This window comes from Tachypleus tridentatus, chromosome 13, assembly GCF_004210375.1.
Source record: "Tachypleus tridentatus isolate NWPU-2018 chromosome 13, ASM421037v1, whole genome shotgun sequence".
Taxonomy (NCBI): Eukaryota; Metazoa; Arthropoda; class Merostomata; order Xiphosura; family Limulidae; genus Tachypleus; species Tachypleus tridentatus.
In genome coordinates, this window is record NC_134837.1 from 216,961,603 (window position 1) to 216,987,032 (window position 25,430).

General features: G+C 34.8%; 1 protein-coding gene across 3 annotated transcripts in view; it reads left to right on the plus strand.

Moving 5' to 3' along the window:
• LOC143239063 (iroquois-class homeodomain protein irx-4-A-like) overlaps positions 1-24,783 on the plus strand; it is a 46,401-nt gene extending 21,618 nt beyond the window's left edge. For 2 of the 3 annotated variants that reach the window (XM_076479853.1, XM_076479854.1), the window contains exons 4-6: positions 1,840-2,303; positions 8,540-9,233; positions 13,663-24,783. In XM_076479853.1, coding sequence (XP_076335968.1) covers positions 1,840-2,303; positions 8,540-9,231 — 1,156 coding nt within the window. In that variant the 3' untranslated portion in view covers positions 9,232-9,233; positions 13,663-24,783. The remainder of the gene's footprint in view (positions 1-1,839; positions 2,304-8,539; positions 9,234-13,662) is intronic. The other variant, XM_076479852.1, reaches the window with a different exon arrangement.
• Positions 24,784-25,430: the final 647 nt, after the last annotated feature.

Sequence of the window (25,430 nt, forward strand, 5' to 3'; positions counted from 1 at the left end):
GTGTTTGTCTAATACAGTTCACATCATTTTAATGTGAAGTAATGTTGTGTTTCTCTAATACAGTTCACATCATTTTAATGTGAAGTAATGTTGTGCTTCGCTAATACAGTTCACATCATTTTAATGTGAAGTAATGTTGTGTTTCTCTAATACAGTTCACATCGTTTTAACATGAAGTAATGTTGTGTTTCGTTAATACAATTCACATCACATCGTTTTAATGTGAAGTAATGTTGTGTTTCGCTAATACAGCTCATCATTTTAATGTTGTGTTTCTCTAATTTAGTTCACATCGTTTTAATATGGAGTATTGTCGTGTTTCGTTAATACAATTCACATCGTTTTAATGTGAAGTAATGTTGTGTTGTGTTATTAAAATAACATTATGAAGAGAAACACCCTAACTCTTTATCCAAAATTACAAAATACGAATAACGCTACTCAGTTACAGATGCTAATAGACTTCCCGTTTTTTCTTTGTACAGAAGTTTATTACGAAATTAAGGCAGACAGATTACACGTAACTCAAACTATTATCTGTGATTTACTTGACTTATGTTGACATTGTTGATCCATCTTCTGCCTACGATTTGCTTAAATCATGTTAACATCGTGTATTCTACAGACTATTTTTGCCACATCTGGAAATTTGACCGACTGTCATAATAACTCTTATCTTATCTGAGTTAAAATAACCTGAATATGGAAGAACTATATGTACTGTCTTATTGGTGAAGCCGATTTTAACTGAGTGTTGAGTGAACAGGAACAGTGAACTACATATATTGTTTTATTGGTGAAACCGATATTAACTGAAAGTGTTGAGTGGACAAGAACAGTGAACTATATGTATTGTCTTATTGGTGAAACCGATATTAACTGAAAATGTTGAGTGAACAAGTACAGTGAACTAAATGTATTGTTTTATTGGTGAAACCGATATTAACTGAAAGTGTTGAGTGAACAAAAACAGTGAACTACATGTATTGTCTTATTGGTGAAACCAATTTTTAACCGAGTGTGTTGAGTGAACAAGAACAGTGAACTATATGTATTGTCTTATTGGTGAAACCGATATTAACTGAAAATGTTGAGTGAATAAGTACAGTGAACTATATGTATTGTCTTATTGGTGAAACCGATATTAACTGAAAATGTTGAGTGAACAAGTACAATGAACTAAATGTATTGTCTTATTGGTGAAACAGATTTTAACTGAGAGTGTATTGAGTGAACAAGAACAGTGAACTATATGTATTGTCTTATTGGTGAAACCGATATTAACTGAAAATGTTGAGTGAACAAGTACAATGAACTAAATGTATTGTCTTATTGGTGAAACAGATTTTAACTGAGAGTGTATTGAGTGAACAAGAACAGTGAACTATATGTATTGTCTTATTGGTGAAACCGATATTAACTGAAAGTGTTGAGTGAACAAGTACAGTGAACTAAATGTATTGTCTTATTGGTGAAACAGATTTTAACTGAGAGTGTATTGAATGAACAAGGACAGTGAACTACATGTATTGTCTTATTGGTGAAACCGATATTAACTGAAAGTGTTGTTACGAGGATTTCTGAATATCATGTCATATTTTTATTTTTTCGATGCTAAACTCTCATGTAACTGCGGCCACTTATTTTTGATTTAAGCCACTTGTTTTTTCTATATGTTCTACAGTGTGTTATGTTACCATATATGATAAATGAGACAGATATATGTTCTAATGCTGAGAAATTAATTAATACGGACTGTATAGACACCATGACAATATAAGGCACAAACATAGTAAAGTTCAACAGTTCAGTGTCCCAATGTTTTTCTACTTGTTTTAGGTTCGGGAACCTGGATTTCAATGGAGCACGGCGGAAGAACGTAACAAGAGATTCTACGAACACCCTGAAGGCCTGGCTGGATGAACACAGGAAAAACCCCTACCCCACCAAGGGAGAGAAAATAATGCTGGCCATCATTACCAAGATGACACTGACACAGGTGTCCACGTGGTTCGCTAATGCTCGGAGACGATTGAAGAAAGATAATAAGATGACATGGAAACAAAGAACTAAAAAAGAATCAAGTTTGGAAGACGATAGTGACGAAAATAGCGATGACACCAGCGACGAAGAACAGATTCACCAAGGCTTCGAAAAAGAAAAACGTGACTTTCGTGACGAAGTCGGCAACTTAGACGATAGAGTTCCCCAGGATGATGGAAAAGAACTTTGTGACTCTGGAGATAAAGGTGGCAGCGCTGGAACCCCGTGGAAAGAGGGCTGTAACCAGGTGTCGCCTTTAGGTAATTTAATGCTCTATTAGTAATAAGAAAATATTCGTTTCATCGATGTTCAGTTACACATAAGGCTCGTTTAAAGAGATACAAAATAAATATACCACTTTTGTGCGCGTTCAAAGTTATAATACACATATTTAGCAAAACCGCTCCTAGATTTTATGAAATGCATATATAAAAAATAAAATTTAACGAATACGAAATTATTTATAGAGTGTATATGTTATATCATGTGTTTTAAATATGTAATGTACATATTTAGCAAACACTCCTAGATTTTATGAAATAGATGTTGAGAAAATAAAATTTAACAAATACCAAATTATTTACCAAAGGTATATGATGAATCGAATGTTTTGTCACATTTTTACCACGTTGCAATTTTTGCCGTATGAAACAACTTCCGGTTTTGGAAATATGAAATTATTCATTTTTAGAGATTTATGTCTTCTGTTGCGTATAATTATGTGGGTAATATACAGATAGAGCAAACACTTTGTTAATCACATTACGCTGTGCGAGTTTCTAACACTAGTCTAACTTAAGAAAATTTAAGTCACATTCAGTACTGTGCAAGAGTGTTAGAACAAGAGAATGTTTTATCGTTCTTTCCATTTTCTGGGTCTAATTCTTCCATGCCATTAGATAAATTTCAACACTGTAGTAATGATTCACTGATCTCTGTTGACAATCAAATGAGCCAGAGTAGAATACTTATCATTCTTTAGAATTCCCCTATACTTGTACCAAGGGCATCACATAAAAGTAATGCTTAAATGAACATACTGATGAAATTTAGGGTCTGAAGTAACTGTCATGATACTCCATTCAGTATCTTAACTATATAGAAAGAAGCTAGCTTATGGTACCGGTATATCCTAGATGAAGTCAACTTACTATCACTACCCAAATAAAACCTTGATAAAAACAGTGTTTAACTCTATATATATATTAAGTTTTGTTATTATGCCATGGCTCAAAAACGCCTAAAGAATTGTCACTAGAGTAGAGAGTTCACATAAATGCTTTACGTAATGCTGGTTGGACTCTTCTGTAAACTGCTGCAGACTTAAAATGTTCCCCAAACACTGTCAACGCCCTGGATCATGAGACTCAGACAGGTAAATTTGAAAATAGGAAAGGAAGATACAGAACACCTAAACTCAATGATACTGATGTTAAGTATCTTTGTTTATGCAGCCTTCATGACAGACGGAAGAGATAAGCATTAGATAAACAACCATGTACCAAATGACAGAAAAGTGTCCAGATCTACAATATCAAAAAGAGTCAACGGTAATGAAATATTTAATCGTGTGGTAGTTAAAACTTTTACTTGAATCTTCAAATATTGGCAAGAGACTAAAATTTGATTAAAAAGTACCAAATCTGGATTGTTGATGATTGGAAAAGGGTGTTACGGACGGATGAGTCCAAGTTTAAAATACATCTGGTTTAAAAAAGGTGAAAGCATAGCACCTTTTTGCGATTGCGCAATTTAGAGTGACATACAGATCAGACCAGAGTAGTCCAAACGTTGCATTGCTTCTAGTCTCTTAGAAGCCAGGGACGACTATGCAGAGATTAATTGCCCTTTTGTGTAAACTTAGTTAAAATTTAAAAAACAACAACAACGAAAACATCGAACAACAACAGTCGTTTGTTATACACCATGTGACACAATAAGAAAAGCATTATTTTGGTTTTTGGTTTGTTTGTTTTGGAATTTCGCACAAAGCTATTCGAGGGCTATCTGTGCTAGCCGTCCCTAATTTAGCAGTGTGACACAATAAGAAAAGCATTATTTTGGTTTTTGGTTTGTTTGTTTTGGAATTTCGCACAAAGCTATTCGAGGGCTATCTGTGCTAGCCGTCCCTAATTTAGCAGTGTAAGACTAGAGGGAAGGCAGCTAGTCATCACCACCCACCGCCAACTTTTGGGCTACTCTTTTACCAACAAATAGTGGGATTGAACGTCACATTATAATGCCCCCACGGCTGGGAGGGCGAGCATGTTTAGCGCGACGCGGGCGCTAAAGTATACATTAAACTTAATAGAAGATCTTAGATTAGTATTTTCTTTCACTTACATTAACAACTTTCTTTTATTAGAACTGGTATAACACTGATAATAACAAACACAAGTAAATAAATAAATAAACTATAAATAAGGAGAGTAAGAGCAGGGCTTCAGTCCTTAAGTCAAAGTAAAAACCACAAGTGACAATTAGGTTTAAACACACATCTCAACTGATTATGCAAATACATTCTTCTAATAATAATTTTATATTTTCTTGATAATTAAAGAATATTTACCCAAGTAAGATAAACTGGTAACTACAAGATATTTACAAAAACTTCAAATATAATTGGTTTAATTGTTTTGGAATTTTGCACAAAGCTACTCGAGGGCTATCTGTGCTAGCCGTCCCTAATTTAGCAGCGTAAGACTAGAGGGAAGGCAGCTAGTCATCACCACCCACCGCCAACTCTTGGGCTACTTTTTTACCAACAAATAGTGGGATTGACCGTAACATTATAATGCCCCCACGGCTGGGAGGGCGAGCATGTTTAGCGCGACGCGGGCGCGAACCCGCGACCCTCGGATTACGAGTCGCACGCCTTACGCGCTCGGCCATGCCGGGCCCCATTACTTTGGTACTTTTACCATGACTACTGAGAACAAAAATATGATGAATTAAATCGTTCTTAGTGTCGATTTTAGTTTTAACACCTTTCAGGTTAAAGTTTACCTAAATCGTGCAAAATACAGAAAAGGCACATTGAAATGTAGATAATAATTATGTGTAAATACGTATAAACTTTCCTGTTACTTTGTTAAGTAACGGCCATAAGATGTACTCGACTAGTCTACAACTATGGTTCAATAAGGAGGGGTTATTCTTTGTTGAAACCTTCGAAATTACATGCATGCGAACAAATAAGGATGTATGCCCCTTTTATTCCTCTTTTGCATATACAAATATGATTATAGTGTTTCATGTTTTTACTTGTTAATTCAGCGACTGTTTTAAACTTGCAATGTTCATTCAAATACGTGCTTAACACACATACGTACCTATACATATAAAAGCAGTAGGTATGTAATTTTTTCCCCCATTGTAATCTGATATTCTTGATGATGGATCTTTTGCTAGAAATGAGGTGGAGTCACGAAGTGTGCACGAACGTGACACGTGCAGTTGTCCTTGTCCTAAACGCAAACAGGTGTGGCTGTGTAAGAGGTTGCAGTAATAAAAATTTATAGTATGTCGTGAAGAGGTTCGACCACTTCGTGAAGTGAACAGCATTACTTGAAGCACTTGCTGAAACTCAAGGTATCTCTGTTATACAGTCATTCTGGTTCTCTGAAAGTCTATGGACTTTGCTGGGTACCAGGTTGACGAAGTCCTGGGGTTAACGCCATCCCGTACCTCCCACGATGAGGTGAAGCAGCTTTACGAGTCCCACCGTACTGTTTGACAGTAACACTGCAAGACGTCTTCGCAGTAGGACACATTAGTCGTTTAACAAACACGCACTAGGTTTTGGTTTCTTTTTATGTTCCTTTTCCTCGGCTTAATTTCCATTGATATGAGCTTTCGTTTTCTTTTGTGCTCTGAAACCCAGTGACTCAACGGTATGATTCAGAACTTTTAATGCTAACATTCCGGTTTCCATTCCGCGACGGATCAACACAGAGAGCTCACTTTGTATTTTTGCTTTGAAAAGGAACAGAAAAACCAAAACATTCTGTGTTTAGTTAGCATATCCTTAGTCAAGTGACATAAAGACGAAGTTATCAGTTTTAGAATACTGACAATGATCTGTTCGAGATTACCTTTGAAACATCGGTCTTGAAGCAGTTTTGGTGTATACCGAAATTATAGTTAAATGTTAATAACATTTAAAATTCTCACGAGAAGGTAACGTCACAGTTGTAAGAACGAGAGCTGCTAGTTGAAACATCTAATTGAAACAAAATATACTTTGATATATTTGAATATAAATCAGGGTAGTTAGATAACGTGTAAAATCAGATGGAGGTAAAATTTGATGAAATAATAAGGGAGAAAATATTTTTTTTAAGGAGTACATATTGAACTCTATAAATAGTTACGTTCCTTGTATTTTCTGTACATAATACTTAGTTATAAATATATATATATATATTTGTGTATGTCTAACACATAAATTACATGGCCTAGCGCGTAAGGCGTGCGACTCGTAATCCGAGGGTCGCGGATTCGCGCCCCCGTCGCGCTAAACATGCTCGCCCTCCCAGCCGTGGGGGTGTATAATGTGACGGTCAATCCCACTATTCGTTGGTAAAAGAGTAGCCCAAGAGTTGGCGGTGGGTGGTGATGACTAGCTGCCTTCCCTCTAGTCTTACACTGCTAAATTAGGGACGGCTAGCACAGATAGCCCTCGAGTAGCTTTGTGCGAAATTCCAAAACAAACAAACAAACAAACATAAATTACAAGTACATTTTGAAGAGGGCGCTTAATTTCCTATTTAGAATAGACAACGTTCCAACAGTTGCAAATTTTTCTAGTTGAGTGTGTGCGTGTGGGTTTTCTTATAGCAAAGTAACATTGGGCTATCTGCTGAGTCTACCGAGGGGAATCGAACCCCTGATTTTAGCGTTGTAAGTTTGTAGACGTATCGCTGTTTCAGCGGGGACCTTCTAGTTGAGAATTTATCTTTTAATTCAGAAATGTTTGGATTTAAGTCTATTTGATAATGAAATTTTTTATTGTTATTACATACATTATTTCAACCAAAACCATGGTTTGAAACTTTTCGACTTTTCAGAAAGCTATTTTTTTACCTAATTGAAATAGATATTGTTTTTTTTCTGTATGTCTAAGTAGCTTCTTACTCTAATATTCTGTTGACAGAAAGAAGATAAAATGAAAAAAGTAAAGATTTTGAAGAAAATTAATGACCCACAAGGCTGCTGGAAACTTCCCTCCGATTTAAGTGCGTGGTTGAGCTGCCGTCTTGTCACCATGATTAATGTTTTTTAGACTTAGCTCGACGAATGTGAAGTTAACAAACCACTTAAGTCAATGACAAGTATTCGAAACGCCTTTTATCTAATTTAAATGTAAATGAAAAAAGATTGTTTGGCACCTCTGAAACAAAAATCCCCATTTCAGCTTGTTTCCACCTTAAATTATGAATGATGCCGTGCCTGTTGGAAGAGGTCACCAAGACAATGTTTTATTCTATTTATTCTGGCTGAAGATTGGACCTGTTGCTCAAATATCTTACATATTCTTTTCCCTTTTCTTTAAATTCTGTACCGTTGAATATGAATTGACATTCGGAGCACATGTACTAGAGAAAGAGTACGTTTATTGGTTATCTAGCTTTAAAACCGATAACAGGGGGTAGCAGAGGGGGGGAGAAAAAATAACAAATAGTATATCCATTGTCGGAAAGAAAGAGATACTAGCCCATTAGTGAACATGACGGATGTGCCTATTGCTGCCATAGGAAATAGAAATGGCCTTCTTTTCTTTTCTTTTTTCTTTTATGTCACGCGGAGATTTAATTAGCGTCTTTGGTAACTTGGCAAATCCTTTTCGGTATAAAGTTGAAAACTTTAAGGAACACAAGCTTTTTTTTTTCAGGAAGTTTTTAAAATTATTTTTATCCAATAAATGAAATATGAATGATTCAGTAACCTCTAAGTGAGTTAATTTTTTTTAATATTATATAAATGACTTGCCAACTAAGAGTCCTGTACAGGTTTTGAAGAAGTATGTCACTGGATAATTTGAGTAATGTTGTGATATGGAAAACAAAAAAATCAAACAAACACGAAAGTTTGCACAGTTTTAATGAACAACATGTAATGAAGACTAAACCAACAAAAATAACTCAAGGGATTAATGGAAAAAAAACCATCTTTTTCTGTAAATAGAAACACTACGATTAAAAACAATTATCGATTTTGTTGTAACATCATTAAAGTGTGTGTGTGTGTGTGTGTGTGTGTTTTTCTTATAGCAAAGCCACAAGGGGCTATCTGCTCAGCCCACCGAGGGGAAACATCATTAAAACTAACATCATTGTAACATCATTAAAACTAACCATTTTTGAATCACTGTATTGATTCACTATTAAAATTAATTATTTATTGGTTAAGTATATATAGTCGTCCTCATGAGTAGAGGACTACTCTATTATATATATATTATATTTTACACGAAATCAACTATTTTTGTTTTCAGAAGAAAAGAAAACTGGGACGAACAGCCAAGAAGATGCAATTGATAATTGTGTATTGGACTCCTGCGTCTCTTCTGAGGGTTACACTAGGTGTCAACCTTATTCTGCTAACGTCTCCACCAGTTTCACCCCTTCCGTGTCATCCGAAAGTTCATCTCCCGACTTGACCACCCTCTTGAGACGTGAAGAAAGTCCCCACGAGAAAGCGATTGATGACGAAGGCAGATTTCTCTCTCTTAACAAACCTAGGATTTGGTCTCTTGCAGACACGGCCACTAGTAAACATCCCACCCCACCTCAGCAAAAACTTCCCAATCTTAATGAAACGCGCAGTCACGTGTCCGAGACTATGTCGGTCGAATGCAGTTCTAGAAATAGAAAGAGTTTACCAAGCGTTACTTTCCGAGCTCGCAGCACGACAATAAACGGATATCTAACTAGTGGGTACCCTCACGAACTTAGTTGTTCACGTAGTGACCAGCCAGACTCGTGCAACATTGTGGCCTACAGTGGAGCAAACCCAGCCCATATCTTTAACCCCGTACTTTCACCAGCTGATACTCCTCCTCAGACACCCCCAAACTTGGTTTTATCCTTACAGCTGGGGTCATCTTTTCCTTCCAGTTTCATGGGATCCCAACATAGTTTATTTGGACAGTCAGCGCCTCACAGTGGTCGTTTTTTCTCAAACTAAAAGTGAGTGTAAATGAAAACTAATAACAAAAAACGATAGGCGGATCTATTACAAAATCACTAGCTACATAAACAAACATTATGTACACATATATTATTTTGCGAATTGTGGTCCTTACAATTCTTGGTGACAAAACTGTTCTGCCACACACATGCTCATTAATATTACATTATAAGACTGCCTTGTGTATAATACAGTTAACTCTGTGTGCATTACCACATCATGCCTTTGATTGCAGGGGCAGTACTCATTCAGACTGGTTCCTAGGTTGGACTGAAATAGAAAGAAGGGAACCATAAAGAAAGTGACCATAATAATTGTTAAGAACACAGAAATATTGCAACTTTTGTCACGCGCACTATCACTAGGCGTCTGCTCTCCTTCGATGCAATTTTGAGTTTGTACGAGTCAGAATGTGATGACGAAACAACATAATTGTGCTGTTCTGGTCAGTTACTTGCGTATCCCGCGTGTTTTAAATAAGTTTCAGAGTTAATGAGCAGTTAACTGAATTAGTTTTCTTGTCTCGCAATAAATACCTATGGTAAATGAAAACGCGATATCAGTGCATTACCTAGTATCTGAGAGTGATTTTTATTTGAAATTTCTTTGATTAAGTCATTCTTAGGGTTAAGACCAAATCTTGAGAATTCGTGATGACGAGAAACCCACTTCAAGTAAAAATATACCTCAGGACGGCTGGTATCGGTTTTAAAGCTTTTACCAAAATAAAGCAGAGAACAACGTTTCGACCTTCTTAGGTCATCATCATTAAATATTTTTGCTATATTAAATCTGTAAATTATTTACCATACTGGATCTATAAATTGTATATTTACCATATTCTCTATTTATTGATCGTACCAGAGCTATCAAGTATTTCCTTGCCATACGACAGCTATCAACTTTTTTCTAATATTAATAAAACTGTCAACTATTTGCTAGTCACATAAGAGCTACAGTTATTAACTACCGTACTAGAACTACCAAATATTTATGTACCGCAATACAGCTATCAGCTATTTATTTACCATACAAGGGGTATAAAGTATTTGTTTACCACAATGAGAGATCGACTACTTGTTTACCATGCTATAGTAATCGCCTGTTTGTTCACTGTTACTATGTGTTTATTACACTATATTTATAAACAGCATGTTTACCTCTTTTTTTCAGTTATTACCTGTTAGTTATATGCTTACCATATCAAATTTGTAACTTTTATGTTTACTACACTATATTTATAAACTGCTAGAGTTATCAACTGTTAACTGTAGTGTATAGTGATAGAACTTCTAACTACAAAACAAACAAACACTGTTAACACTCACGGTATCTATTAATTAATTACCTTTACACCTTTTAAGAGTATTATTCGTTATTCTAGACATTTTACGAATATATAATTATATATTTAAACATCTAACACCGCCCTCTACATTCCGACACTCAGTTACACAACCCCTTCCAAACATGTGGTCAGCTTCCGGTCAGTTACCTCTTTCTTTATGAACCTGACGACGACCGAAGAAGGTCGAAACGTTGTTCGCTCTTCTATGTAAAATATTTTCTCAACCCAAACGAGCCGTTTTTGCATATATATTTCTCTACAAGTGGGTTTTCTCGACATCATGAAATGTAAGGCAGCTAGTCAACAATACCCATCACCATTTCTTTGGCTACTCTTATCTTAACGCACCTTACGGCCCTGTAGTTCGTGCAAGCACGATTTACTTTTAACGGTAATAAGAAGCGAATCGCGAAACCTCAGCTCCACAGTAGAGCACGCTAACCACAGGGTGGTGCTCGGCCATGTGTATATAGATTTTAGGAAGTTTAAAGAACGCTAGAGCTTCCGGGCCACATAATATTTCCTCGGGGATTTTAAAGGAAGTTATGGATTCGATATACGAGCCACTTGATACTGTTTTTTCCAAAACGTTGAAAAGGAGCCATGCCCCAGAAGATTAGAGGTTGGCTTATGTTACTTCTATCAAGTGGGTGATAAAGTTGTCGCAGTGATAAGAGACCTATTAGTTTTACACCACTGTTGGGAAACGGCTTTAAAAGTCTGATAACGATCCTTTGCAAAGCCATTTAACAAAGACTAAAATTGTCGTTAATGATCAACATAGTTTCATTAGGGGAATATCTTGCCTTACAAAAATATCTTGACATTTTCTGAAGAGATCACTTCTTATATCGATGGGAACATATGTGGAACGTCAGCAAACATTTGACAAGATGCAGGGGATAAGTTGTCTCATTGGATGGAATAGTAGCTGAAAGGAAGAAAGCAGAAGGTTGTCAAAAATTGATTTAGTTAAACTGGATTAATACTACCAGTGGGTTACGTCAGTGCCCAACGTTAGAACCTTTTCTCTGTAATTTCTCTTGATGAGTTATATGATACTTATAATTTTCCCCCGAAGACAAAAGTTCTGGTATTGATGAATGACATAATGCTAGTGAATCTTCCTCAAAGACAAAAGTCCTGGTATTGATGGATAACATAATGCTAATGTATCTTCGTCAAAGACAAAAGCCCTTGTATTAAAGAATGACAAAATGCTAATTAATATTCTCCAACGACAAAATTCCTCGTGTTAATGGATGATATAATGCTAATGATTCTTCCTCGAAGATAAAAGTCCTGGTATTGATGGATGACATAATGCTAATGAATCTTCCTCAGAGACAGAAGTCCTGGTATTAATTGATGACGTAATGCTTATGAATCTTCCCAAAAGATAAAAGTCCTGTTGTTGATGAGTTACCTGAAGATTATAATTATCTCCTCAAAGACAAATGTTTTGGTATCAAGAGGCTATCTGATTTTTATAAACCTTCCCCAAAGGCAAAAGTGCTATTATTTATGTGTTACCTTAATACTTATAAATATTCCCCTAAAGACAAAACACTTGATATCAATGAGTTAACTAATGTTTATAAGTCTTTTGCTTGTGACAACAGTTCTGGCATTGGTGGGTTTCCTTGGATTTATGAATTTATTGTCTGGAGCTAAACGTTTAATAATGATTCTCTTGAAAAGGGAGAACTTTCTAGGTCAATGATACAAACAACAGTTCGCTTAGTCTATAAAAAATGTGACCTTACCTATATTAAAAACTAGCCATCTCATTCACTTCTTATTTTGTGATTGTAATGTTTTAACAAGAGTTATTAGCAGTCTGATAAAAATACGTATACACCTAAATGGGCATAAATTTCAGACTTAAACAATATCGGATAGATTATATACAATTTTAAAAACATTGTGTTGGTGTATAGACGACATGAGTCCCGGCGATGATGTATGTACGTATGTATACCAATTATAAATTTATATTATAAGATACTAGGAATAACTATATGCTTTAAATAGATCACTTCCAGACACATACAGTACTAGACTGGTGTATGTACATAAATCCCAGATTTATAAATTACTGAGCTGGCATATATATATGAATACCAGACTTGTACAATACTTAGCTGGAGTTCATATATGAATTACAGACTTATGCAATACTGCACGGTGCTTATAAGTTACATATGAATCTCATTCAAATTTATATAATTTCATATTGGAACATATATGATAATGTATCTCAAAACGGCTGGTATGGCTATTAACAATTTTAATATTAAAGCAGAGAACAACGTTTCGAATTTCCTAGGTCATCTTCAGGTTAACAAACAGGTTAATATTAAAAGTGTTAGTACCCGTTCCAGCTGTTCTGAGATACATTTTTATTTCAAGTGGGTTTTTCGTCATGAGAAAACATGATAATATTTACATTGTTCATGGTTGTTCAGCTATTTCCAATTTCTTCCAAGATTATGAATAAATTTCAGTTGCACCTTATGCTAGTAATATCAGTGGCGTCATTAGACAAGACATGAAACTTTTCAGTCACCGTGAGATCACTGCTTTTTGTATTCGAAGTTCAGTGGTTTACAAACATGTAGTTTATGGGCTGGAGCAAGAAGGAACCTTATAGATTGCTTTTTTTTATATTTTAATTGGAATAGTAGTAGTAACCTGTTTAATATGCCATTACTCTAATTTACTGTCTTTTCTAATGATTTTTCTATTTCTTCCAATTTAACCAAATAATTATTATCACTATATTTGTGTTTATATTTGTTATAAAAACCATTCGATTTTCATGTTTGTTTCGTATTCGTCCATAAAGTTATTTTGATTTGGCGAGAGTTCCATCTCGTTTGTTTTATACTACATCTTGATAGTAATATAAATGCATATTATATATTAGATAAAATGAAGAATAGTACTAAAGAGCTTAATGTTTTCTGAAAACTCAGAATAATGTGTCAAGGTTGTAATACTAGGGTTAAAACAAAATTAAACAAAAATATTTTTATTCTTAATTATTCTTAATTTTTTGTTGTTCTTGGTTTTTCCAGCAGATGTAGATTCAGTAAGACAAACACGACCACTTGCTGAGGATTTTAAAAGTGATGACAGATTTAGAGCGTACCGTTCCTATAAAGCAAGAGACCTCATGATCTACGACGGTTCGGACTGTGCAAACTACTGAACTTCAATGTAAAGACACAATAAACGTGTTAGTACATGAAACTGAATAGGTCTGCAATTTTGTAGAAAATGTTCAGTGTTTGTTGAAGGAGAATGTTCCTAGAATATCCCTTTCTCAATGATGTTTTCCATAAAAAATCCCTTACCTAATTAGTTAGACAAGGAAAAATATTTGAATGTATTTAACATGAAGTAATTTAGAAGTTACCCCCACTTTATGGCATTTTGTAAACCATCATTAGATGTGGGAGTTTATTCCTGTAAACAGACTAAAGAGAGATTATCTTCACTTTATGAGATTCTACATGCCATAATTATACTAGAAGGCTCATTCCTGTAAACAAACTGAGGAGGAAGTTACCCCCACTTTATGGGATTCTGTGTGCCATCATTAGGTGAGAGGGCTCACTCTTATAAACAGATTGGGGAAGCAGTTACCCCCACTTTATGGGATTGTGTGTGTGCCATAATTATGTGAGAGTACTCGTTCCTGTAAACAGATTGGGGAAGAAGTTACTCCCACTTTATGGGATTCTGTGTGTGCCATAATTATGCGAGAGGACTCGTTCCTGTAAACAGATTGGGGAAGAAGTTACTCCCACTTTATGGGATTCTATGTTCCATCATTAGGTGAGAGGGCTCATTCCTGTAAATGGATTGGGGAAGCAGTTACCCGCACTTTATGAGATTCTGTGTGCCATCATTAGCTGAGAGGGCCCATTCCTTTAAACAGATTGGGGAAGCAATTGCCCCCACTTTATGAGATTCTGTAAACAGATTGGGGAAGAAGTTACTCCCACTTTAGGGGATTCTGTGTGTGCCATAATTATGCGAGAGTACTCGTTCCTGTAAACAGATTGGGGAAGAAGTTACTCCCACTTTATGGGATTCTTTGTTCCATGATTAAGTAAGAGGGTTCATTTCTGTAAATAGATTGGGGAAGCAGTTACCCCCACTTTATGAGATTCTGTGTGTGTCATAATTATGTACGAGATGGCTCATTCTTGTAAACAGATTGGGGAAGAAGTTACTCCCACTTTATGGGATTCTGTGTGTGCCATAATTATACGAGAGGACTCATTCCTGTAAACAGGTTGGGGAAGAAGTTACTCCCACTTTATGGGATTCTGTGTGTGCCATAATTATACGAGAGGACTCATTCCTGTAAACAGATTGGGGAAGAAGTTACTTCCACTTTATGGGATTCTGTGTGTGCCATAATTATGCGAGAGTACTCATTCCTGTAAACAGATGGGGGAAGAAGTTACTCCCACTTTATGGGATTCTTTGTTCCATGATTAAGTAAGAGGGCTCATTTCTGTAAATAGATTGGGGAAGCAGTTACCCCCACTTTATGAGATTCTGTGTGTGTCATAATTTTGTACAAGATGGCTCATTTCTGTAAACAGGTTGGGGAAGAAGTTACTCCCACTTTATGGGATTCTGTGTGTGCCATAATTATACGAGAGGAGTCATTCCTGTAAACAGATTGAGGAAGAAGTTACTCCCACTTTATGGGATTCTGTGTGCCATCATTAGGTGAGAGATTCATTTTTGTAAATAGATTCGGGAAGATGTTACCACCCACTTTATGGGATTCTGTGTGCCATAATTATACGAGAGGGCTCATTCCTGTAAACAGATTGGAGCAGAAGTTGTCCCCACTTTATGGGATTGAGTGAGCCATCTGTAGATGAGAGAGATCATTCCTGTAAACAGATTGGGGAAGAAGTTACTCCCACTTTATGGGATTCTTTGTTCCATGATTAAGTAAGAGGGCTCATTTCTGTAAATAGATTGGGGAAGCAGTTACCCCCACTTTATGAGATTCTGTGTGTGTCATAATTTTGTACGAGATGATTTATTCCTGTAAACAGGTTGGGGAAGAAGTTACTCCCACTTTATGGGATTCTGTGTGTGCCATAATTATACAAAAGGACTCTTTCCTGTAAACAGATTGAGGAAGAAGTTACTCCCACTTTATGGGATTCTGTGTGCCATCATTAGGTGAGAGATTCATTTTTGTAAATAGATTCGGGAAGATGTTACCCCCCACTTTATGGGATTCTGTGTGCCATAATTATACGAGAGGGCTCATTCCTGTAAACAGATTGGAGCAGAAGTTGTCCCCACTTTATGGGATTGAGTGAGCCATCTGTAGATGAGAGAGATCATTTCTGTAAACAGATTGGAGACAGTTTAGGTGACACTGTTTTGCCATTTACCATGTGCACAGGAGACAAATTATTAAAACAAACATTTGTTTTCATTACTTGAGAAAGATGTATAACATTCAACTAAAATAGCCTTCATGATTATTCATTCACAAAGTTACCCAATCAGGTAACATCCTGTCAGATTGTAACCCTAACATTTCAACCAATATTAAGTGGTTAACATGTATAAAGAGCTCCGAGTGGCTCTTGTGAATTAAAACGTCATATTCGACGTTTAGGACAGTTTACAGCTTGCCAGAAAATAAGTTTCATGCCTATTTCTGAGAGAAAATTGATTTAATTAGCACACATATTTTCATTAGAGCTTTTGGTAGCTTATAGATTACTGCATTTCAAAGCCAGCTTAATATAGAGCTAACAAAATCTTTATTTTGAGAAACTGACCAGACGACCTGGAGGACGACCGATTAGTAAAGTGCTACTAGTTTTCTTCAGAGCATCGAAACGTCATCTCTCTTTTTCTGTCATTTATTCACTAAGCATTGAACATGTCTATTTTTGACAAACTTACAACTGCTAATTATGTCTTTTAAAAATTGTAATTTTTTATCCAAAGCCCTGTTAGTAACTTAGGAAAATTTAACTTAGTTCCATGTGCATATCGCAGACTTCCGCATGTAATCTTTTAAAATGTTTTGAAGTTTTTTTTAATATTACACAAAAATTGTGATTTTAAAGTTTTGAGCTCTTACTATAAATTTCTCAGCATCAGACGTGTTTTTGTCTAAATTAGCTCATTTGTTTCTGTTCAAATGTAACAGCAGCACATTAGGCCATCTGCACTGTACTCATCTCTAGAATCGAACCATGATTTTTGACGTTATAACTCCCGAAGCTTACCGTTGAACCAAAGGGAGACATTAAGCTAATACTTCTAGTTATGATCCAGTTCAAGCTTACTTATTGTTATTCAGATCACTGTACCAGAACCGTTTGTGTTTAAGTAAACATTCAGCTACATATGTACCATGTACTTACTATATTCAAGAAATTGGCTTAATTTAGATTTTCTCTATTGGCTTTTCAGAGCTGGCATAACCTGATGGTTAGGACGCTTGCTTCTCAATCTGAGGATCGTCCGTTCGAATTTACGTCACCGAAAATATTCGTTCTTTCAGCCTTTGAGATGTTATAAAATACGGGCAATCCCACAATTCATTGGCAGTGATTGATGTTAACTATCTGTCATCCCTTTATTATATCGCTGCTAAATTATTGACCACTATCGCAGATAACTCTCGTGTATCATTGCGCGAAATTGAAACGAACAAACTATTGGTTTGTCTTGTAATAAACACGTATCGAAACTGGGAACAAGTTAAACTATTGACTCAAATTAATGTGTTTTTTTATGACACGCTGATTTCATGGCTAAAATACTGCATGAATATTTCCTGATGAGCTGTAAGGTGTGAATAAGGGACGTCCATCGCTGGCGATTAGTTTTTAATTTTTCCATTACAATTAAGCTGGTAAATTATATATATGGGTCATATTTATTTGTGTAGAGTGTTTCTATATTTAGTTAAGGATAAAATTCTAAACATACATTATAACATTGTAAGTTTTTCCTGTAATGTATTACAAAAAAGAAAATGATTAAATAAGCCACCTTCATCATATAGAACATTGTTGACTGTATGAATGTATTAAACATCACCCAGGCGTTACACTTCTCTGCAAAGCTTAAGTTGGTTGTTTGGCGTTTATTGGCGCAAAGCAACTATGCTATCTGCATCCAATGCTTAAGAATGTTTAATAATATTAAAGTGTTAAAAGTCCAACATGCTTAATCAATGAGTCTTATTAGACTTCACAAAATGAGGTAAAAATGACATTTTGACTGCAGATGTTTTCTCATATTCCTCTTGCGTAAAGTTTTGAAAAGCAAAAGTTTTAATGTTATAGTATTCACTAGGTCTAAAATATGTGATGGAAACTACATTTAACTGAAGGTATTTTTAAAAAAATAACCAAAACTCTTTTCTTAATTTGTCCAAATTTGGACAGAAACGTGTTGACATGTTATGGTGCTAAACATCTAGGCAGGTGTAACATGGAGGCTTAAAAATCCCCATGTTTTCCCTTTATGCAAGTATTTTAAGATGCATGTATGTACGAATGATATTCATTCACATTATATCTCACGGAGAAAGTTTGGGTGTAAAATCCGGAAAAATAACATATTTGCTCTTTACAGTTTCAGTGTTTGTGTAAGTTAGATAGATTAATATTATATACTGATATTATATATTTATATCATCACTAACTGTAATACAGTTTTAATGAATTAGTTGATGCCGGTATGTTTTATAATATTGTTACTATTCTTGTGACTCAAGAAAGGTGAAGAGAGAGAATTTTTGGGGTATTTCATAATAGTTTTGTAAAGTGAGAAATATTTACTATTGAAAGATGTCGGGTTTGTATACAGGTGACGAGGGCTTAAAACCCTTTGTCTGCACTTGTGCCCTTGAAGTTCCTCTTTTCATAAAAAATGTTCAACAACTATGAAGTGATACACCTGATTCAGTACCTTCCTTGCTACGAATTATTATGAAAAAATGAATAAATAAAAGATTTCAGTGTTAAAATGGATGACACATTGAGACTTGGGGGTCTTAAATGTAAATAAATAATTTTGATATCATATCAGTTTTTAATACGCCATAATTCACTGTTTAAGAGTAGCTAGTACGACTCATTGAGTAGAACTAAACGAGAATCTTTGCTTCTATTGCTTTTACCTTGTGTGTACCAAAGGTAGCCTACAGTCTCTCATAGTTTCCTCTAACACGTATCCCCCCCCCAAACCCCAACAAAAAAAACCAAACAAACTTGCCTTATAATAATTGAAAAGTGCCTTTTTTTTTCAGTGAGTTCCTTACATATTACAAGTTAGGAACTACAGGACTAACATAAAAATGAATGGTTTAGAAGAAATGTTCATGGTATTGAGTTTTCTGTAGTCCTACAAATTACTGCCAAAAAATAACTACATTTAATACTACCTCACAATATTGATGTTTTATCAGAAAGTGTTAACTCGTACAATAAAAATTACTGCCTGTAAACAGTGTGTTAGATTTACTGAACTGTTAAAGTTTTTTATACCATATTTAGGGATCACCTGTTTGAGACTTTTCTATTTAGAGTGTTGTTTAGTAAAAAAAAAGCAAGCGTGGTGACAACTTGAGTAACTTTCACAACGAAGTCAGGCCCGGAATGTCAAGTTGGGTTTGGTTTTTGGAATTTCACACAAAGCTACTCGAGGGCTATCTGTGCTAGCCGTCCCTAATTTAGCAGTGTAAGACTAGAGGGAAGGCAGCTAGTTATCACCACCCACCGCCAACTCTTGGGCTACTATTTTACTAACGAATAGTGGGATTGACCGTCACATTATAACGCCCCCACGGTTGGGAGGGCGAGCATGTTTGGCGCGATTCGGGCGCGAACCCCCGACCCTTAGATTACGAAGCGCACGCCCTAACGCGCTAGGCCATGCCAGGCCCAGTCCAGTTGGGTTAAGGCGTTCGATACGTAATCTGAGAGTCGCGGGTTCTAATCCCCGTCGCACCAAACATGTTTGCCCTTTCAGCTGTGGGGTGTTTTAATGTTAGGGTCAATTCCACTATTCGTTGGTAAAAGAGTAACCCAAGAGCTGGCGGTGGTGACTAGCTGCCTTCCCTCTAGTCTTACACTGCTAAATTAGGGACGGCTGGCGCAGATAGCTCTCGTGTAACTGTGCGCGAAATTCAAAGCACAACGAAATCAACAAAAAAAATGCATATCTACAGACAAATTTTAATTCGATTTTCATTAAAATCTACCCACTGACTTCACAACATACAAGACATAGCAAAACTAAACTTATATTTACGTGAGTAACCACGTTATTTCCTAATGGCCAGCTAAATTAGTTGTCCGAAGTGCATTCAGTATATTTTAAGTTTTCATATTGTTTCTTTCTTACTTGCTGTCTCATGTTAATAACAACAGCGACAAATAATCACACGTACTTATTTCAGCACTAAGATATTTGAAACACGACTTTTGTTCGGATATTTCTAATTACTTTTTTGTAAGTGCTTTACCCTTCTCATATTTGTCGTGAAACATAATCATATGTATGTGTAATAATATAATTATGGGTTGTTATCAATGTTATACGTTTATTCAGTGTTTTACAACGTCGAACTCTGTCTAAAGTTAAAGAACTGACTAACCTAGCAGTATATTTTAGTGAAATGACCAGCCTTGTAGTATATTTTAGGGAATTGACTAACCTAGTTGTATTTCAGAGACTTACTAGCCTAGTAGTATATTTTAAAGAACTGACCAACATAGTAGTATATTTTTGGCGTTTTATGGCGCTAAACAACTAGGCTATCTATGCTAGTATTTTTAATTTTTTTTACTGAACTGGCTATCATAATAGTATATTTTAGATAACTGACAATTGTAGTAGTATGTTTCAGATAACTGGCTATCCTAGTGGAATATTTTAAGGAACTGTCTATCCTAGTGGTGTATTTTAGAGAACTGACTCTACTAATAGTGTATTTTTGAAAACTGACTGTTCTAGTGGTATGTTTCAGAGAACTGACTATCTTAATGGGGTATTTTTGAAAATTGACTATCCTAGTAGTGTATTTTAGAATACTGATTATTCTAGTGGGATATTTTAAAGAACTACAGTACTGTACAAAAAAGTTTTTAAGACAGAATACAAAATTATATTTTAGGCTACTTTCAAATAACAATGGAAGGTAAATCACATGTGAAACATCAACAATGGAAGGTAAATCACATGTGAAACATCAACAATGGAAGGTAAATCACATGTGAAACATCAACATTGGAAGGTAAATCACGTGTAAAACATTTTATTAAATTTTCATATTTAATAGAACAAAAACTCAGGGTAAGTGTTTGAGTTCAGCAAACAGTTAATAATTCGTGTGTTTCCCTGTTGTTTTAATAACTGCAGACAGTATTTCAGTCATTGTTGTAACATATTTAATCAAAGTATCTTTTGGAATTTTACTCCATATGTTTCTAATACACTCCCATAAAGTTTCTTTGAAAATAAATTTTGATTTGTCAAGTTTTTTGTATCTCTAGTCCCAAATCTGCTCAATTGAGTTGAGATTGGGACTTTGTGGAAGTCATTACATCATTTAAATGACTCCAGTAGTTTCTATCTTAGCTAAGTAATTTCTGCATGGTTTGGACGAGCGTGTGGTGTCATTATCTGTTTGGTAGTAGAATCCTTTACTAACAATATTTAAACCACTGGGTATACCATGACGGATCAGTAATTCATGATACTTTCGCTGGCTCTTTATTCAGTTTTTTTTTTACAATATCCTGTAACTTCGGTAGAAAAAAGTCTCTCAAACGATCACATTGCATCACACATACTTCTTGATAGGTACTATACATTGAAGTAAGTATCTTTCACCTTTCTTCCGCCGGATACACAATTCACGCTTTGAAACAAATATTACATATTTGGACTCATCCGTCCATAACACCCTTTTTCAATCATCAACAATCCAATTTTTGTACTTTTAAGCAACTTTTAATCTCTTGACAATATTTGAAGATTCAAGTAAAAGTTTTTAACTGTCACATGATCAAATATTCCATTCCCGTTGGCTCTTTTTGATATTGTAGATCTGGACACTTTCCTGTCAATTGGTACATGGTTGTTTATCTCATGCTTGAGATCAGTGGCAGTCTTCCTTATGTCCTGAAAGCTGGATAAACGAGGACATTAAACACCAATATCAATGAGTTTATGTGTTGTGTTTCTTTCTTTTTTATTTTCAAATTTACCTGTTTCGGTCTCACAACCTAGGGAGTACTTGACAGTATTTGGGAAGACTTTCAAGTCTGTAGCAATTTATCGGAGAGTCCAACTAACATCACGTAAAGCTTTATGCGAACTCTCTGTTATACTAACAACTATCTATGCTTTTGGGGTCGTGACATGATAAAATTTAATGTACAGTATAAAACAATGTTTTTATAAAAGTTTATTTGTGGAGTGGTTTTAAATTGATTTCTTCTAGCATATACCGATATTTTTATGCTAGCTTCTTTCTATATAGTTAAGACATGACACTTATCTCAGACCCTAAACTTGATAATTATGTTCATTTAAGCATAACTCCTCGGTGGACACAGCAGATAGCCAGATGTGGCTATGCTATAAGGAAACATGCATCAAACAGAACCATTATGACATGCTCTTGGTACATGTGTGTAAGAGTTCTGAAGAATAATCGTTCTCAACATTGGCCCATTCAGTTGTCAACAGGGATCAGTAAAGCATTAAGATAATGTTAAAATTTACATTCTGTAATGGCATGGAAGAATTAATTCCATAAAAGGGAAATAATGATAAAATATTCTCCTGTCCTAACACTTTTATTGCACAGTACTGTATCTACTAGCCTGTTAATAAGCCTATTAATAAAAGTTTGAATGACTATATGAGAGTCCCTAGTGGTCATGTATCTGTATTTACCTCTAGGTTTTGTCATATGTCTTTCAAAGTTCATTTTTTCCCCTCAGTTTAGGACGTTGCAGAAGTGCAATGCTTTTATCCTCATAAATATATTTGTGATCGTTTGTTGTTTTACAAAATGCGTTTTGTGTATTTTTGAGAATTATCCATGTGAAATTTTAGTATCAAATTCGCCTATAAAGAAACTAAATAATATTAATTCGCTTACTAGCAGTGATTTATTTGTTTATTGCTAATCACAAAGGTACAGCCCACTGCGGAGTATTAGCAGTGGTAGGTAAAATCTACGAACAAGTATGTTGTTCCTATCAAACTGCAAACATTTAATTATCAAAGTTTCTATAATGTGGCGCATATTAATTTAATATTTTGAAAACTATACTTAATAACCCGAGAAGCTGAAACGAACAATGCATTAGTTATTAAAACAGCTATCTTGGTGTTGAAATGCGTAAGTTTTAAGCCTTATTGAGTACATACAAAATGTAAATTTGTTTTTCCTTTTAGAAGACACCAATTTCTATTTGACCCGCCAACATGTTTAATTACCCGTGATTCCAATAAAGTTTATTTGTGTGGAGGATCGGCATGGCCAGGTGGGTTAAGGCGTTCGACTTTTAATTTGAGGTTCGCGGGTTCGAATCCCCGTCGCACCAAACATGCTCGCCCTTTCAGCCGTGGGGGCGTTATAATGGTACGGTCAATCCTACTATTCGTTGGTAAAAGAGTATCCCAACAATTGGCGGCGGATGGTAATGACTAGCTGTCTTCCCTCTAGTCTTACACTGCAAAATTAGGGACGGCTAGCGCAGATAGCCCTCGTGTAGCTTTGCACGAAATTCAAAAAACAAACTTATTTGTGTGTGCTACTTTCCTCATATTTTTACAAAACGTGATAACCACGATCAACGTAAGTAGGAATTCGATAAACAACAAAACTGAATAACTAATTAATTTTTCTATTTTTTTGGAAATTAAATATTTTAACATGAACTAGTTAGGTTTTGTATTATTTTGGACTTTACTCTTCTGTATTGGGTAAAATCAAACTATTTAGTGTAATTATTTGTTTATTTAGTGTGATTATCTCCTTATTTAATGTGATTATCTGTTTATTTAATGTGATTATTTGCTTATTTAGTGTGATTATCTACTTATTTAGTGTGGTTATTGGTTTATTTGATGTGATAATCTGTTTATTTAGTGTGATTATCTGTTTGTTTAATGTGATTATCTGTTTATTTAGTTATTTGTTTATTTAGTGTGAGTATTTGTTTATTTCGTGTTACTATCTGTTTATTTAGTGTAATTATATGTTTATTTAGTGTGGTTATCTGTTTATTTAGTGTAATTATTTGAAGGCATGTTTAACGAATATGGGGTAATGTATGTTATACTTCTAGATATATCTTGAATTATAAGCATCGCTTGCATAGAATAAATATCCAACTGTATGAAACGCTGCAAGGTTCGAAGCTGCTAATATCAAACTTAAGTTTGTTGTAGGGATGAAATAAGTGGATGATATGATTTACTTTATGTTACGCTGATTGTAAACACACAACGTATATATATACACATACTTTATATGAAGAGTTTTAACAGTAATGGTTGCTTAATGTCAGTGATTTAGAAGTGAATCATTTTTATTATTACAGAAACTGAATTATGTCGTTACTGTTTTTATAACTAGGAAAGTTTATGCACTTCGACGACATATAAACCTCAAGCTATAAAGGATTTATATGACACAAGTTCATGCATTTTGAAACACTTACTATTGGATACTCTTTATAATTATGATTAAAGATGTAATTTTAGCATTCATTTTGTCTTTTTTTTACATGTGATTTCATATCGGTAACTTATGTTCATATGATACAACTGTTAATATTTTCTAGTATTTGCTTTCAGATAGTGTTTATAATAAAATCATGTTTATTCATAAATATTAGCATTTATCTTCTAATGTTATGTCATTTGTCTGTCATCGCTTTGTTTTAATTTGTCATACAAAATGTCTAGTATTTCACATTGTTGATAGGGTTTTTTGTTATATACTAGTTGTATCAGAACGTGTATTTCTGTCACGTTGTACATATTCAGGGAGTAAAAAACCCAACAAAACATAAAACATACTTATGGTTCAGGGTATCAATCTGAGGTGAACTTTATTGTATATCTGTGACTGTTTAATAAAGGGAGTTTCAGTACCTTCTGTAGTTGCCACTGTTACTTATAAAACATTGACCAAAAATGTCTGTTTGTGCCAACGTTACGTTTTGTATTGACCAAGAATGTCTGTGGCATCGCTAAGTTTGTTGTTGGCCAAGAGTTTCTGTGCTACAGATATGTATATTCATGGTTATTAATAATTGAAATTGTGGAAAATATATAGATACATATCTTGTTACTGCCTAAAAGCTGTGAAATGATTTACATCATTCAGAAAATAAAAACATTTTTGGCCTATACAACAAATTTAAAAGTAAGCAGTTTTTACCATATATATTCTTCTAAAACAAGTACATAATTTTGTATTATATATATATATCTGTAAGATTAATGACGTAGTAATGTAATAATATTTAATTTCACCTTCGATTTTTTAATCCATCCTAATTTATAAAAAAATTAATAATTGTGGATTGAAGTCAAAACTGACGGTATTACAATATAAATGTGAAACGTTTTGGTAACCTTACTGTAGTACTGAGACTATATAACTTATAACAACTCAGTTACTATTAAAATGTCCAATGAACAATATTGTTTAAACCTCTTTCTCCGTCACTATCATTGCATCAAGACAACAATTAGAAACACTTTAAGAAAATTTCAAATTTGATAATAATATATATTT